Source organism: Silurus meridionalis, chromosome 16, assembly GCF_014805685.1.
Source record: "Silurus meridionalis isolate SWU-2019-XX chromosome 16, ASM1480568v1, whole genome shotgun sequence".
NCBI classification, from domain to species: Eukaryota; Metazoa; Chordata; class Actinopteri; order Siluriformes; family Siluridae; genus Silurus; species Silurus meridionalis.
Window position 1 is genome coordinate 3,788,469 of NC_060899.1, and position 11,625 is coordinate 3,800,093.

Here is an 11,625-nt window from a genome sequence, read left to right on the forward strand (position 1 = left end):
ACACAAAATAAACTGATTGCTTATAGGGATTGGTGGTATTGGTATTGTCTACTTGTACTAGTATTTAGTTTTTTGTTTGTTTGTTTGTTTCCAAGGTACATATTTACACCCAATATCATTACAGTCCAATTATATACCTCACTTTATTATTTTCTAAGCTTTGTGTTGCTGGAGTGTTTTTTATGAACAGGTTTTGTACATTTATACTAAAATATTCAGGATTATTTAGTAGCAAAACTATTCCAAATATATGAACATGCACTCATTTTGCACGCGCACCTCTAAAACATTGCAGATGTAAATCCAGATGCGTATCAACACTCTAATTATTGCACACTGATTTTTTTTTTTAATACTTTTCTTTGCATAAGTCTTTTCCGATACACACGCGGTGTCTTTCTCTCCCTCTCTGGTGCAATCAGACGCTTTAGGAGGACAAGATAAGAAAGTTCACGCGGGTCGGGAAAAAATAAATAAACACCAACTCTCTAAGATCCATCAAAATCCCCTCAAGAACGATTTAAAGAAAAGAAAAGATGATGAAAAAAGCCATGCAACCTGCACCACCATCACCACCAGCAGCAAAATATCAAATAGCAAAAATATTTTATTTACAATATGATGCTGTCGTTTTTTCAACACGTTTACGCAGCACTAAAAAAAGTGTAAAGCTGCTCCATATTGCATATTTACACGTCTGCATTGAAGAGTTATTACGCTAAAGAAAATTGCATAAAACCCACATGTTCCTCGAGCCAGCAAGGAAAAGGTTTCTTTAAATAAAAACTGTACATTATATATTTATATATATATTTACAGATTCTCTGCATTGAAAGACGCGTCAATTCATGGTCCCTCCGTTAATTCCCATCTCGTGCATTCTTCTTCCATTTTTTTTGCAAGAACAAGAGATGATGTGCTTTTGGTCTCTGTATTTATATCTAAAAAAAAAGGAAAAAAAAAAGTTTGTCCGTGTATTTAAGGTTACAGTCCTCTCAGGATGCGGTGGTGCCGCATAATCTGGTGGAGTTCAGCATCTCTTTAAGGTCATTTTCCGGTTTCCCCGCCACCATGAACGGCCACGTCTGCGTGCAAAAAAGAGAGAAAAAAATATTAATTGTTATTATTCCAAAAAACATGAATTTAATTATAATTATTTCAATTTCAAATCTTTTGTTATTAGTGTCATATTTGGTAGAATTGTTTTTAATTGACCTGCACGACCACCACAAATATAAAGAAAAAACAACAACAACAACATCAAAGAAAACAAACACAAAGAAAAAGTGGACCGTTTTGGCATTTGCTGAAAAATGCATGCAAAGTGGTGAGGGTCGTTTTTTTTTATTATTGTTATTTATGTTTTCTTTTTTTTTTTTTTTTGCAGGTCATATTTACGAAATTGACCTTCGGGCCTGATACCCATTCCTTCAACAGACCTAACTAGTTTCTTCTTCTTCTTCTATATAGAAGAAGAAGAAGAAGAAGAAGAAGAAGAAACTAGTTAGTTCTTTAGAAGGAATGGGTATCAGGCCCGAAGGTCAATTTCGTGTAAATATCAAGACATCAAGACATTCCCGGTTTGTTGAACTTCTGCACTGTTCTCTGGACCTCTGCATGCATTCGGTGCAAATGAACGTTTTTATAGACATGCATAACTCTGATCATCTCTCAGGGCGCGCAGGAAAAAGTGCATAAGTTGATTATTATACATGAATAAGCGCGAGCGCGTCTCATACCAGGTTGACGGGATGGATGTATCCATGCTCGTGCTTGTCGTTGGCCAGGATCTGGCGCAAGTGGGCGATGTAGCTCGAGGCGAGCCGCAGCGTGTCCAGTTTGGACAACTTAGTATCGGGTGGCACCCACGGCAGCGTGGTCTTAAGGCGCGAGAACGCTTTGCTTAGCACGCGCATCCGCGCCCTCTCGCGCGCGTTCGCCGCGTTCCTCTGGACCTGTTTGCCCTCGTGCGCCACGCCGCCTCCTCCTCCTTCTTCTCCACTACCACCTCCTCCACCTCCTCCACCTCCTCCTCTCCCGGACGCCGTTCTGCGCGAGGACGCGGCCGTCTTGCGCCTCTTTCCCGGCGCGCGTCCGGTGCGCTCGTTCGCGGCCGAACCCTCGCCGTTCGAGCTGTCCTCTGCGCTTTCGCGCGACGTCCCCGCCGCGACGTCCACGCACGAGCCAAACGGCAGCAGACCGTCCAGGAGTTCCGCATCGTGGAACTCGTCCGCGTCGCTGATGGAGCCGGTGGACATGACCAGGGGATGGAGAAATGGATGAAGAAAAAAAGAGAAACAATTCTCGAGCTTTCGCTCCAAGGCAGCCTTAAAGCGCACGTGCTTTAGGTCTACACTCTGGGTGTGAGAGTTTACATGAAACGTGGAACAATCCGGATTGTCGGAACGGGCTATTTATGTGTTGCGCTCAAGGGCGGGACGGGATTACACAGGGGAGGAAACTTCTGCTGGGAACGAGAGGACACGCACACACACTATGGCTGTAGCTCTTTCTTCACTGCACCATAAAAACGACTAACGCATCATCTCCAAGTGATTTAAAAACACTCCTTTTATGCAATCTTTGTGGTTAATTCAAGAGAAAGACGCATATTGACCTGAGAGCACTACTTACACTTTAGGCTTTGTTTCTAGATCATTTAGGAAAGCTCAATCCAGATGCACCTGACCATCACACCCATACAATGCTTTTGGAAGCACATGATGCACACTTTGCAATGTTGTAGCATTACAACTTCCCTTTAGGAACGATGAACAAAGCAAACACAATGAAGATAAGCTTGAGATGTTTTTATGTGGACCCCCCCCACTAAACAACTTTGATATGAAGTTCTGTGGACCACTGCACCCCAGACCTTCTCACTCAACCTCAGGGCCTGGTCTCAGTAATTTTGTAGGTGAATGATCACAAAGTTTAGTGGAAAGCATTCTCCAAAAAAAAGGGAGGATATTAAAGCAACTAGGGAGGGAACTATACTGTATCTAGAGTGTGATGTACAAAAAAAGATGGTTTTGTTTTTTTTGGTTAAAGGTGCATATTCTGCACAAAACATAATGTACAGTATTTCACAAAAGTAAGTACACCCTCACAATCCAGCGACCATTTTATTATATGCTCTCAAGGGACAATACTATAAAAATGATAATGGATTCCAATCAATCAAATCTAATGCTTTAAGCACTTATTTGTAATTTTCTGAAGTCTCGATTCAAAATCACGACTCTTAAGATGTTAAACAAATATCAGGAATATAATTTTTGGTAAATTAAATTAGTAATGAATGAAATGAAATAACAGAATCAACATGTACACCTTTAGAAACTCCACATAAATCATGGATTTATATGGTGCTGCAACAGGAGATAAAATAAGGATTGAAGACATTTTATTTATATAAAATAAAATATGATCAAATACGTTTTCTTATTTTACAAATGTGTTCAACAAACAAGCACATAAATATTAATAAGTGCTAACACTAATAGTTGTTTGAACTAAAGGGCTTAACTTTCTATTAAAAATAATATACATTTTAAAAGATATAATATTTAAAAAATATATAAAGTATATATATATATATATATATATATATATATATATATATATATATATATATATATATATATATATATATATGTATTATTATTATTATTATTATTATTATTATTATTATTACTGTTGGTATTGCTATTGAAATGATTATAATTATTATTTTTATATTATATATTAAATTATTATAATTATTATAATTATTATTATTTACAGTAAAATATAATAATGACATTTTATTGTCTGAAAAAAATCAACATATATTTTTTTCAGGCAATTAACTATAAGAAATCAATAATCAATTACTAAAACTGCCATGATCCTATAGTCACATCCTATTGCTTCATGGACCCCATCTAAAAAAATGCAATAATATTACATATATTAATTAATCTTTCAATCAGTTAAAATATAGTAAACAAATTGCAATATTTAATTGTGAAAATATTTTTTTTTTAGTAAAAGTTTATGTGATGTGCACTAATGAATCTTACAATATATTAATAAAAATTGGTCATATTTAATAATTAATAATAAAAATGTTTTCGTGAGAGTCTTAAACTATCCACTAATGGTTCAACAACAATTATCCTCCTCATCCTCATCATCATCCTCGGACAGCACGTGAAATGAGAGCACCTGCTCGCGCCCCATGTTTCAGCAGGTGGCAAGTTGAGGCTCCGTCACCGGAAACAGTAATGTACACGTGCGCAATTATGACGTCATACAGTGTGGAGTAATTACGAGGCGCGAGGTGAACTTTCAGCACCATCTCTCTTTCTCTCTAACAGGATCTCCATCCACAGCAGGGGCTCAGATGAAACCCTGGCGCCTCGGGGCACTCAGGGGTAACTGATACCTCTGCGTCCCACAAACACCGTGTTTGCATTTTTAATGGTATCCCCAGGTCGGGTTTAACACCCCCCCTCTCATCACAACTGGCCCTGCGCGAGCCAAAACATCCCGCGCGCGGTGTGGAAGTGGCACGGTTGTAGAGCAGCTCTGAGAGGAGCTGGAGATGGGGTGATGATTGCTACGACGCACGCTGCAGGGACTCTGTTTTCTGTGCGTCTAATGCATGCAGATTGAGGTCGAATCCAAAAATACACTTACACACTTTATACCCACTTACTTCACACACATGCAATCATCAAGTTATAATTTCAGTAATTCAGTATAATATATATTATAGTTTATACTACACTTTATGCTGCATTTTAGGGTCCCTTTTCCTTCATTTTTTTAAGGAATGTTTTATATTTGACTTTTTTCTACCCAATTTCTAAATCGTTACACTCACTCAAAAAAGTGCACACATTCCATACATGATCATATATTTTTTTGTGACATCATGCGAATATGTGTGTACTGTATTGACTATGCGAAAGAGCATTTTTTCTTTAGCGATTTTTTTCTCAAAAACCCTCAATTTGAAGTTTTTCTACACTTTTACATGACGGACATCTTTCCTGTTTGTCCTTTTTATGTTCTTTAATGTGACATTTGACAAATGGTGTTATTTCGCAACAGATTACCACTCGTCTGCTTGTCCGCTATAAGGATGAGGTGTGAGATGGTGCTACAGGAGATGGGTGATGATCCTCCAGAGATCTGACCCCTGACATCTCAGAGTTCCGGTATCTCTGTGAGAGCGAGCTCTTCTCTCTATCGCTCTTGCCATCAAAACACCCTTAATCTGGCCCCAATTAGCTAGTCTACTGAACTTCCCCAGACAGGGGAGGGCTCATTAGCCGTTTGCTTTTAGTTGCAGTGTCGTATAGCCTTAAGTAAGCTGTTGCATTGGGGAACAAACAAACACAGGGCTCAGTCCAGGAATCTGGTAGAGGCTTATGTAAGGTTTCTCAGACACTTATCTGTTTTCTCAGACAAATCCAGATTCTACATGCTGCCGAGTTATAAGGGTTTATACCTCTGTGTAAACGTGTGTTCGATCAATTTTCTACTGCAGCTTGAACATAGAACCTTCTGCATGGCAAATCACAGGTGTTTGAATAGTCAAAATTCAGGTAAAGATATAATTAACTTTTTCAGATGCCATCTTCAGTGTCAGTCTTTCCAATAAACCTGTAACCAAGTGTTGTGCTGCATATTTCAGTTTCTTTTTGTAGAAAGCTGCATTGCTGTTTTTTTTTTTGCTGCTATTCATGTCAAGAGAAAGTGAGGAACCACCTGTTTGCATCTCCATAACTGAGGCTGATGTAATTTGCATCTCGATGCATAACCAACAATAACGTACATTAAAGATACATATGAAGCAGCTACCGATGTGATGCAATAAAAATAACGCAATGCGATTCAATTCAATACGATTCAAAGGAAAAAAAATATGATGCAATGCAATTCAATATTGTACTGTTAGTTCGCTTTTATTTCTTTGGTTCAGACAGACAGCAAATCATCAATTCATTTAAGTGCCTTCTGACTTCTAGCGCAGAGCTCTTTCAAAACAGCTCTTCCTAGTGCAAAAGAAAAGTAAGATAAAAGATTAAAACTAAAGTCTTAGATATTTGTGGACAAAATGTGAGTGAAAGTTGTCCAAAAAAAACCCAAAGTACAGTAACGAAGTACTTGTAATTCACTACTTCCCATCTCTTATAATACTAGATGTTCTTTTCCTGTTCTGTCTCCAGGAAGTCACAGCTCTACCTCTGCCATGTTAATCTGTATTCTATGTGACTCTCAGGACACGCCTCTGTCTCCGTAGTGTTGCGATATGTCGTATTCACGTAGCAGAAGCGTTGCTGAGAGAACGCACTCGAGAAATAGTTTAGTGAGGAGAAATCCATCTTTGTACGAAATATTGGTTACAAATTATTGGTCACCTACGCAAATCAGTGATTCTTACAATCCCTAATGGCTGCTTACAATAACTTGTTTTAAGGACAATTTACAAAAAAACCCACAAAGATATTCAATGGATAAAAGTATGACATCCTTTATTAAATAAGCTGTAATCATTGTGCATTGTGGTGTAGAAAAAAAAAAACATCACAAGATACTTTCACAAAATCTCTGTTGAACCTGATCTCAGTTGAGTCTCTCTCTCTCTCTCTCTCTCTCTCTCTCTCTCTCTCTCTCTCTCTTGGGTGGGCTAGTAAAATAGGAAAATAAAAAAGGGAATGCAAGATTGATAGTCATAGTTCAGTGTTAAAGCATTAGCTTAAAATAGCCCTTGTATTCCCGGACCACAAATCCCGTCACAGATCTTCAACTCCAAATCCCTGTGAGAGAGCGGTTAGTTCATTAACTATGATCTTCATAGTCCTTCTCCCAAACGTGAAGGTCACCTCTTTCCTGCATCAGTGATCGTCTTTACGCCTACAAGAACATGTAAAAGAGCTGGTCCGGTTTTTCATGAGCGACACATAGCATTAGGACAAAAGGGCAAGGAAAAGTCTTCCTACGCTGTTCAGGTTGTAAAATCAAGAGTAATGAGAAGTCGCAAACAATTTTCCATTCATCCCAAAGACGTGTGCACTTTGACATTTAGTGTGCAGCACAAATCACATCCTGTCTGTACAAATCATCCCACAGAGTTGCTAAAACAAAGCATGATTTACATGAGCGATAACCTGTGCAGCAAAGTACTGCGCTGTTGTTGGGCAGCCATCTTGGGTTCAGGTTTCCTGATTAGAGCAGACAGGGTTGAAGATTTTATAGCCCTGCCTTTAAATAATGTCCCAGTTTATGAAGGCCAAACACTAAAATTACAGACTACACCACTTACACTATGGTTTAAGCTATGGTTCCAAAAACAAAATAAATTATTAAAACAAAACTCACCTTAGATTAGCAAACTTGCCATAACTACTAAGTAAACAAAATCACATGAATTAGCAAGATTTATAACCGGCTTGGATACTAACAAAATCTGAGCTAAACTTATTGCCAAAACTGAGCACTGAGTTTATTAGCAACATATTTACATGAATTAGCTAAACTAATTGAGCTGATTAGAAAAAAGATATACAGTATACTGTATATATATATTAGCATGTAGTTTTACATGGATTAGCAAACATTCCTGCTGATTAGCCACAGCCTGACATAGTTTAGCAAAACTAATATAGCTGATTAGCAACAACAACAAAAGCACGACACTAGCTAAGCGTATATAGTTGTTTGATACTAACCACACTGGAATTAGTCAAACTATGTAGCAAAAACCTGATAATCGTTTCTTTTGCTAGCTATTCACCATAGAATTGATGTAAGCATCAGCTTAAATCATTTTATTTTTAGCACCAAATAAACAATATATGTTTTGTCTTGATTCACTTATCAATTATCCGATACTGATGAGTTACACAATGATTCGGTACTTGTTGAATCAAACCTCCAGGTCCTAATAAAAAATTATCACATGTATATATTGGGAACAGAAGTCAAGAAGACAAAAATAACCCTTTCACAGACCCTTACAAGGTGTTAAGTTTGATACATTTTGATATTTGTACACCTGCAATATTTCTGTGCTATTTGCAGAATAGTGTTCTGTTGATTGGATGACTATCTGAATGTTAGTGTGCATCAGTGCCGTTTCTTACATTTGGTACCTGGGCCTTCAGTGGGGACATACCCGACTTAATCCACCTCTTAATCCACCAGTATCACGCCACAATTATGGAAACCATCAATACAATACAAAAACGCAATATAACAACACGTGGCATTACAGAGAGAGAGGCATTTCACATATGGAGGGTGAAAACCATTTTACTAAAGCAAGAAACCCAGTTAAGACTCCGAACCTTCACACTACAACCACAACTGTGCACCTACAACATCTGGAGCAGTTCAGAATCAATATTTGTCTAATAACATGACAAAAACATAACATATTGAAATAAAATACAACCTATTTACCAGAGATGCAGACTCATAATGCATACTCACATAATGTGCACCGCTCCTCAGAGGCTGTAATCCAGTGGTACCGTATTCACTGGTCTGGAAGTGGTGAACAAACCCTTTCCCGGGCTGAGACAAGCTAGCTAGCTTCGGGGTTGTCCGACTTCCTTACGGTGTCTAGCTTTTCTGGAAAAGTCTGCTTTGGAAATAGATTTTTAGTATGTCCGAGACCAAATCAATTTCTCTTGGGCATTAAAAAGTCTAACTCAGATGTATTATTGTGTGCAGAGCTCTCCAGATGTGTTTTGCCAGTTGAACTTGGCTGTAACAGTTTCGCTCTGACCAACCAATCAGAGGACAGAAAAATGCTGACGCTATTCTGGGCCAGCGAGCTGCCCTGTTTAATTTAAAATCTGATTGGGTAAAGAAACAGACCTATTGCTAATATAGTCTAGGGTTCATCGGCCAGCACTACTGAATCTGAAGGCTCTGGGCAGATTAGATTGACATGGCAGCACATAGAGGCTGAAATCTGATTGGACAAAAAATCTAACACTTACATACACGTACTGGAAGCAGTGCAGCCAAGAGAAATGCTACGGAATTAAGAGAATAAATTGTTGGGAATAAATGAATACAATTTCATGAATAAAATATTAGAATTTAGGAGAGAAGAGAAGGCCTTACTGGCCCTGACGGCCCACCACTGGTGTGCATACCGTGCACTGAGAAGAAGTGAGGACTCTTATGTGAGGAAGCCCTTTTTCCAGGTGTGTTTTTGAGTGTGGAAGTCAAATTTTTTTTTTTTAAATAGGCTCATAACAGTTGTCTTTTGTGAAGTAACACAAGGTCCATATACATTGCATTCATTGTTTTTTATTATAAATATGATAACAAATATGATCAATGCCATAAAGTGCACAACATTTCCAATCTATCATCCCAATCCTGATCTGAAAGAAAATAGTTTTTCATTGGCTGTCTTTTATTAGGAAGATGGAAAAAAACAACTTGTTTTTTCTGAGCAAATAAAAGATGTAGTTATCAAAATCTCACAATACCAAATATATGATAATTCCAATCTAACATCCCAAGCCTGTCCCGGAAGTAAAAGTGATTTTCAGCAATCGTCTTTTCTTAGGAAGAAAAGACCACCGTGGAACTATTTGAGAAACGAAGATCTATTGTTATGATTGCACAAGTAATATAAAGATAATATGATACAAAATTGAGCAACATATTTAGAGACCACCGACAGTCTAGTAGAAAATGGTAAGGGGTAGCGTAGGGTGGGGTTGATTTTCAATGAGTGTCCGAAGATGTTGTGCGCAGAATAATATTGTATAAAGAGATGCCAAACTCCCATTTAATGTCACTGTCTTGTTGCTTTTGAAAAGCACGTATGTTAGATGAAGCCACTGATGGTTTACACGAGTTGATCAGTTATTATACATTCAGGAAGTTCAAGAGTTCCATAAGCTCAAAGGCAAACAGTAAGATAGAAAGAACATATGAATGAGGTGCATGGACCCTCTTTTGTTCAATACTCGAAAGCTAGCCATGAAGGTTATCTGCCGATGGAATGGCAGTGTGTATAGATGTGGAGGAACAGGTGAGGGGTGACTGTGAGGTTAACACTCGAAATGAACACAGCACGATGAAGGAAGTCTCAGGATGAACTTAAGCTTTAAGGGAATACTGCTAATTAGCCTGACAAGGTCAAAGGGTATTGAAACGAGACACTAACTAGCTAGCATCCAAAGACGAGCTGAAATTTGCCCACACACACTAAACGAGCAAGTTGATAGACTGCAGCAACTGCGCACACACCCGATCTTAGCGCTGCCTGACCGCGATCACGTACTTTTAACACATTTTCAGGACAAACACGATGAATAGGTTGGGTGTAATTCTAGAGCTGTGGTGTTAAACTTTTTCAGGTCACCTATTTTTAATGAATATCAATCACTTTCAGGTGGATTAAGATTGATAGTGATGTTTTGCATCACTTTGGTCAGGAGGTATACGATCCAACTTTGGGAGAAGTGCACAGCGGCTGACCACAACGGGTTTGTTCCTGACCCTGAAGGCCACAGAATTCTCCAGAAGGGACACTCACTGACAGGGAGGAGAGGGCAAACGCTGTATGATGGGGTGATCGGTTGTCGGATATTACCGTGACGATGTGCAGCTGTGCCCTGAGTGTGTGTGTGTGTGTGTGTGTGAGTGTGTGTGTGTGTGTGTGTGTGTGTGTGTGTGATTGTGTGTGTGTGTGTGTGTGTGTGTGTTTGTATAGGGTACTCCTCTGCATTGAAACTGCTCATTGTCAAGGTCAGTGTCCACTCAAGGGATGTTTGAACATCCTCAGGGAGGTGACAAAATGCCGGATAAGAGCATTTTTTTTCTTCAGAACAGAAAAGTATAAAAGGGGTCAAATGCAGCTTTAAGAAATATGCATTTTTGTTTTGTGTGTGTTTTTTTTAGCGTAGTTTGTGATGCATGTTCATGCCAATGGGACTTATAATAGGAGTCTAAGGGCAGTTGTGGAAGTCTAGGATCAAATGTTTCTATTTTTCTTGTCATTTTACTTTTTAAAGACTAAAGGAATCTGACATTGTTTAAATGTATTTATTTAGTGTCATTTCAGGTGCATGTTAATGCCAGTCTGACTTTTAATAGAATTCTAAGGGCAAATGTGGAAGTCTAGCATCAAATGTTTTAATTTTTCAAGTTTTCAATTTCAGAGCATTAAAGAATACGACATTGTTTTTTTTTGTGTGTGTTTTTTGTGTTATTATTATTATTTTTTCATTCAGCTTAATTTCTGATGATTCCAATTTGACTTTCTCAGAGCATAAAGTTTTTTGCATCATACTTAATGCATGTTTCTGCCAATTTCACTCATAATTGATAGGAGTCTAAGGGCAGTTGTTGAAGTTTAGCATGAAATGTTTCTTCTTCAATTTCTTGAACTCTTAAACTTGAATTAACGGTGGATTTCCTTAGGTAAAGGTAGACCTTTAAGGTAGACCAAGTTTGAGGCCCACAATTGTGTCTTTGGATGAGGTATGTTTTGATTTCCGTTCACTTAAACTGAGACCCAAACTTGTATCCGCAAGACAATGTCCCTGTGCCCAAAGCCAGCTCCATGAAGATATGCTCCATGGGTTGGAGTGGAAGATC

At 38.3% G+C, this 11,625-nt stretch overlaps 1 protein-coding gene across 1 annotated transcript; it reads right to left on the reverse strand.

Annotated features, from left to right (window-relative positions):
- Positions 1-589: 589 nt before the first annotated feature.
- On the reverse strand, positions 590-2,807 carry tcf21 (transcription factor 21). The gene is made up of 2 exons (XM_046868969.1): positions 1,740-2,807; positions 590-1,085 (listed from the first exon to the last, which is right to left on the reverse strand). Exons 1-2 carry the CDS (start codon positions 2,256-2,258, stop codon positions 996-998), a joined length of 609 nt encoding a protein of 202 aa, XP_046724925.1. The 5' UTR covers positions 2,259-2,807; the 3' UTR covers positions 590-995.
- Positions 2,808-11,625: the final 8,818 nt, after the last annotated feature.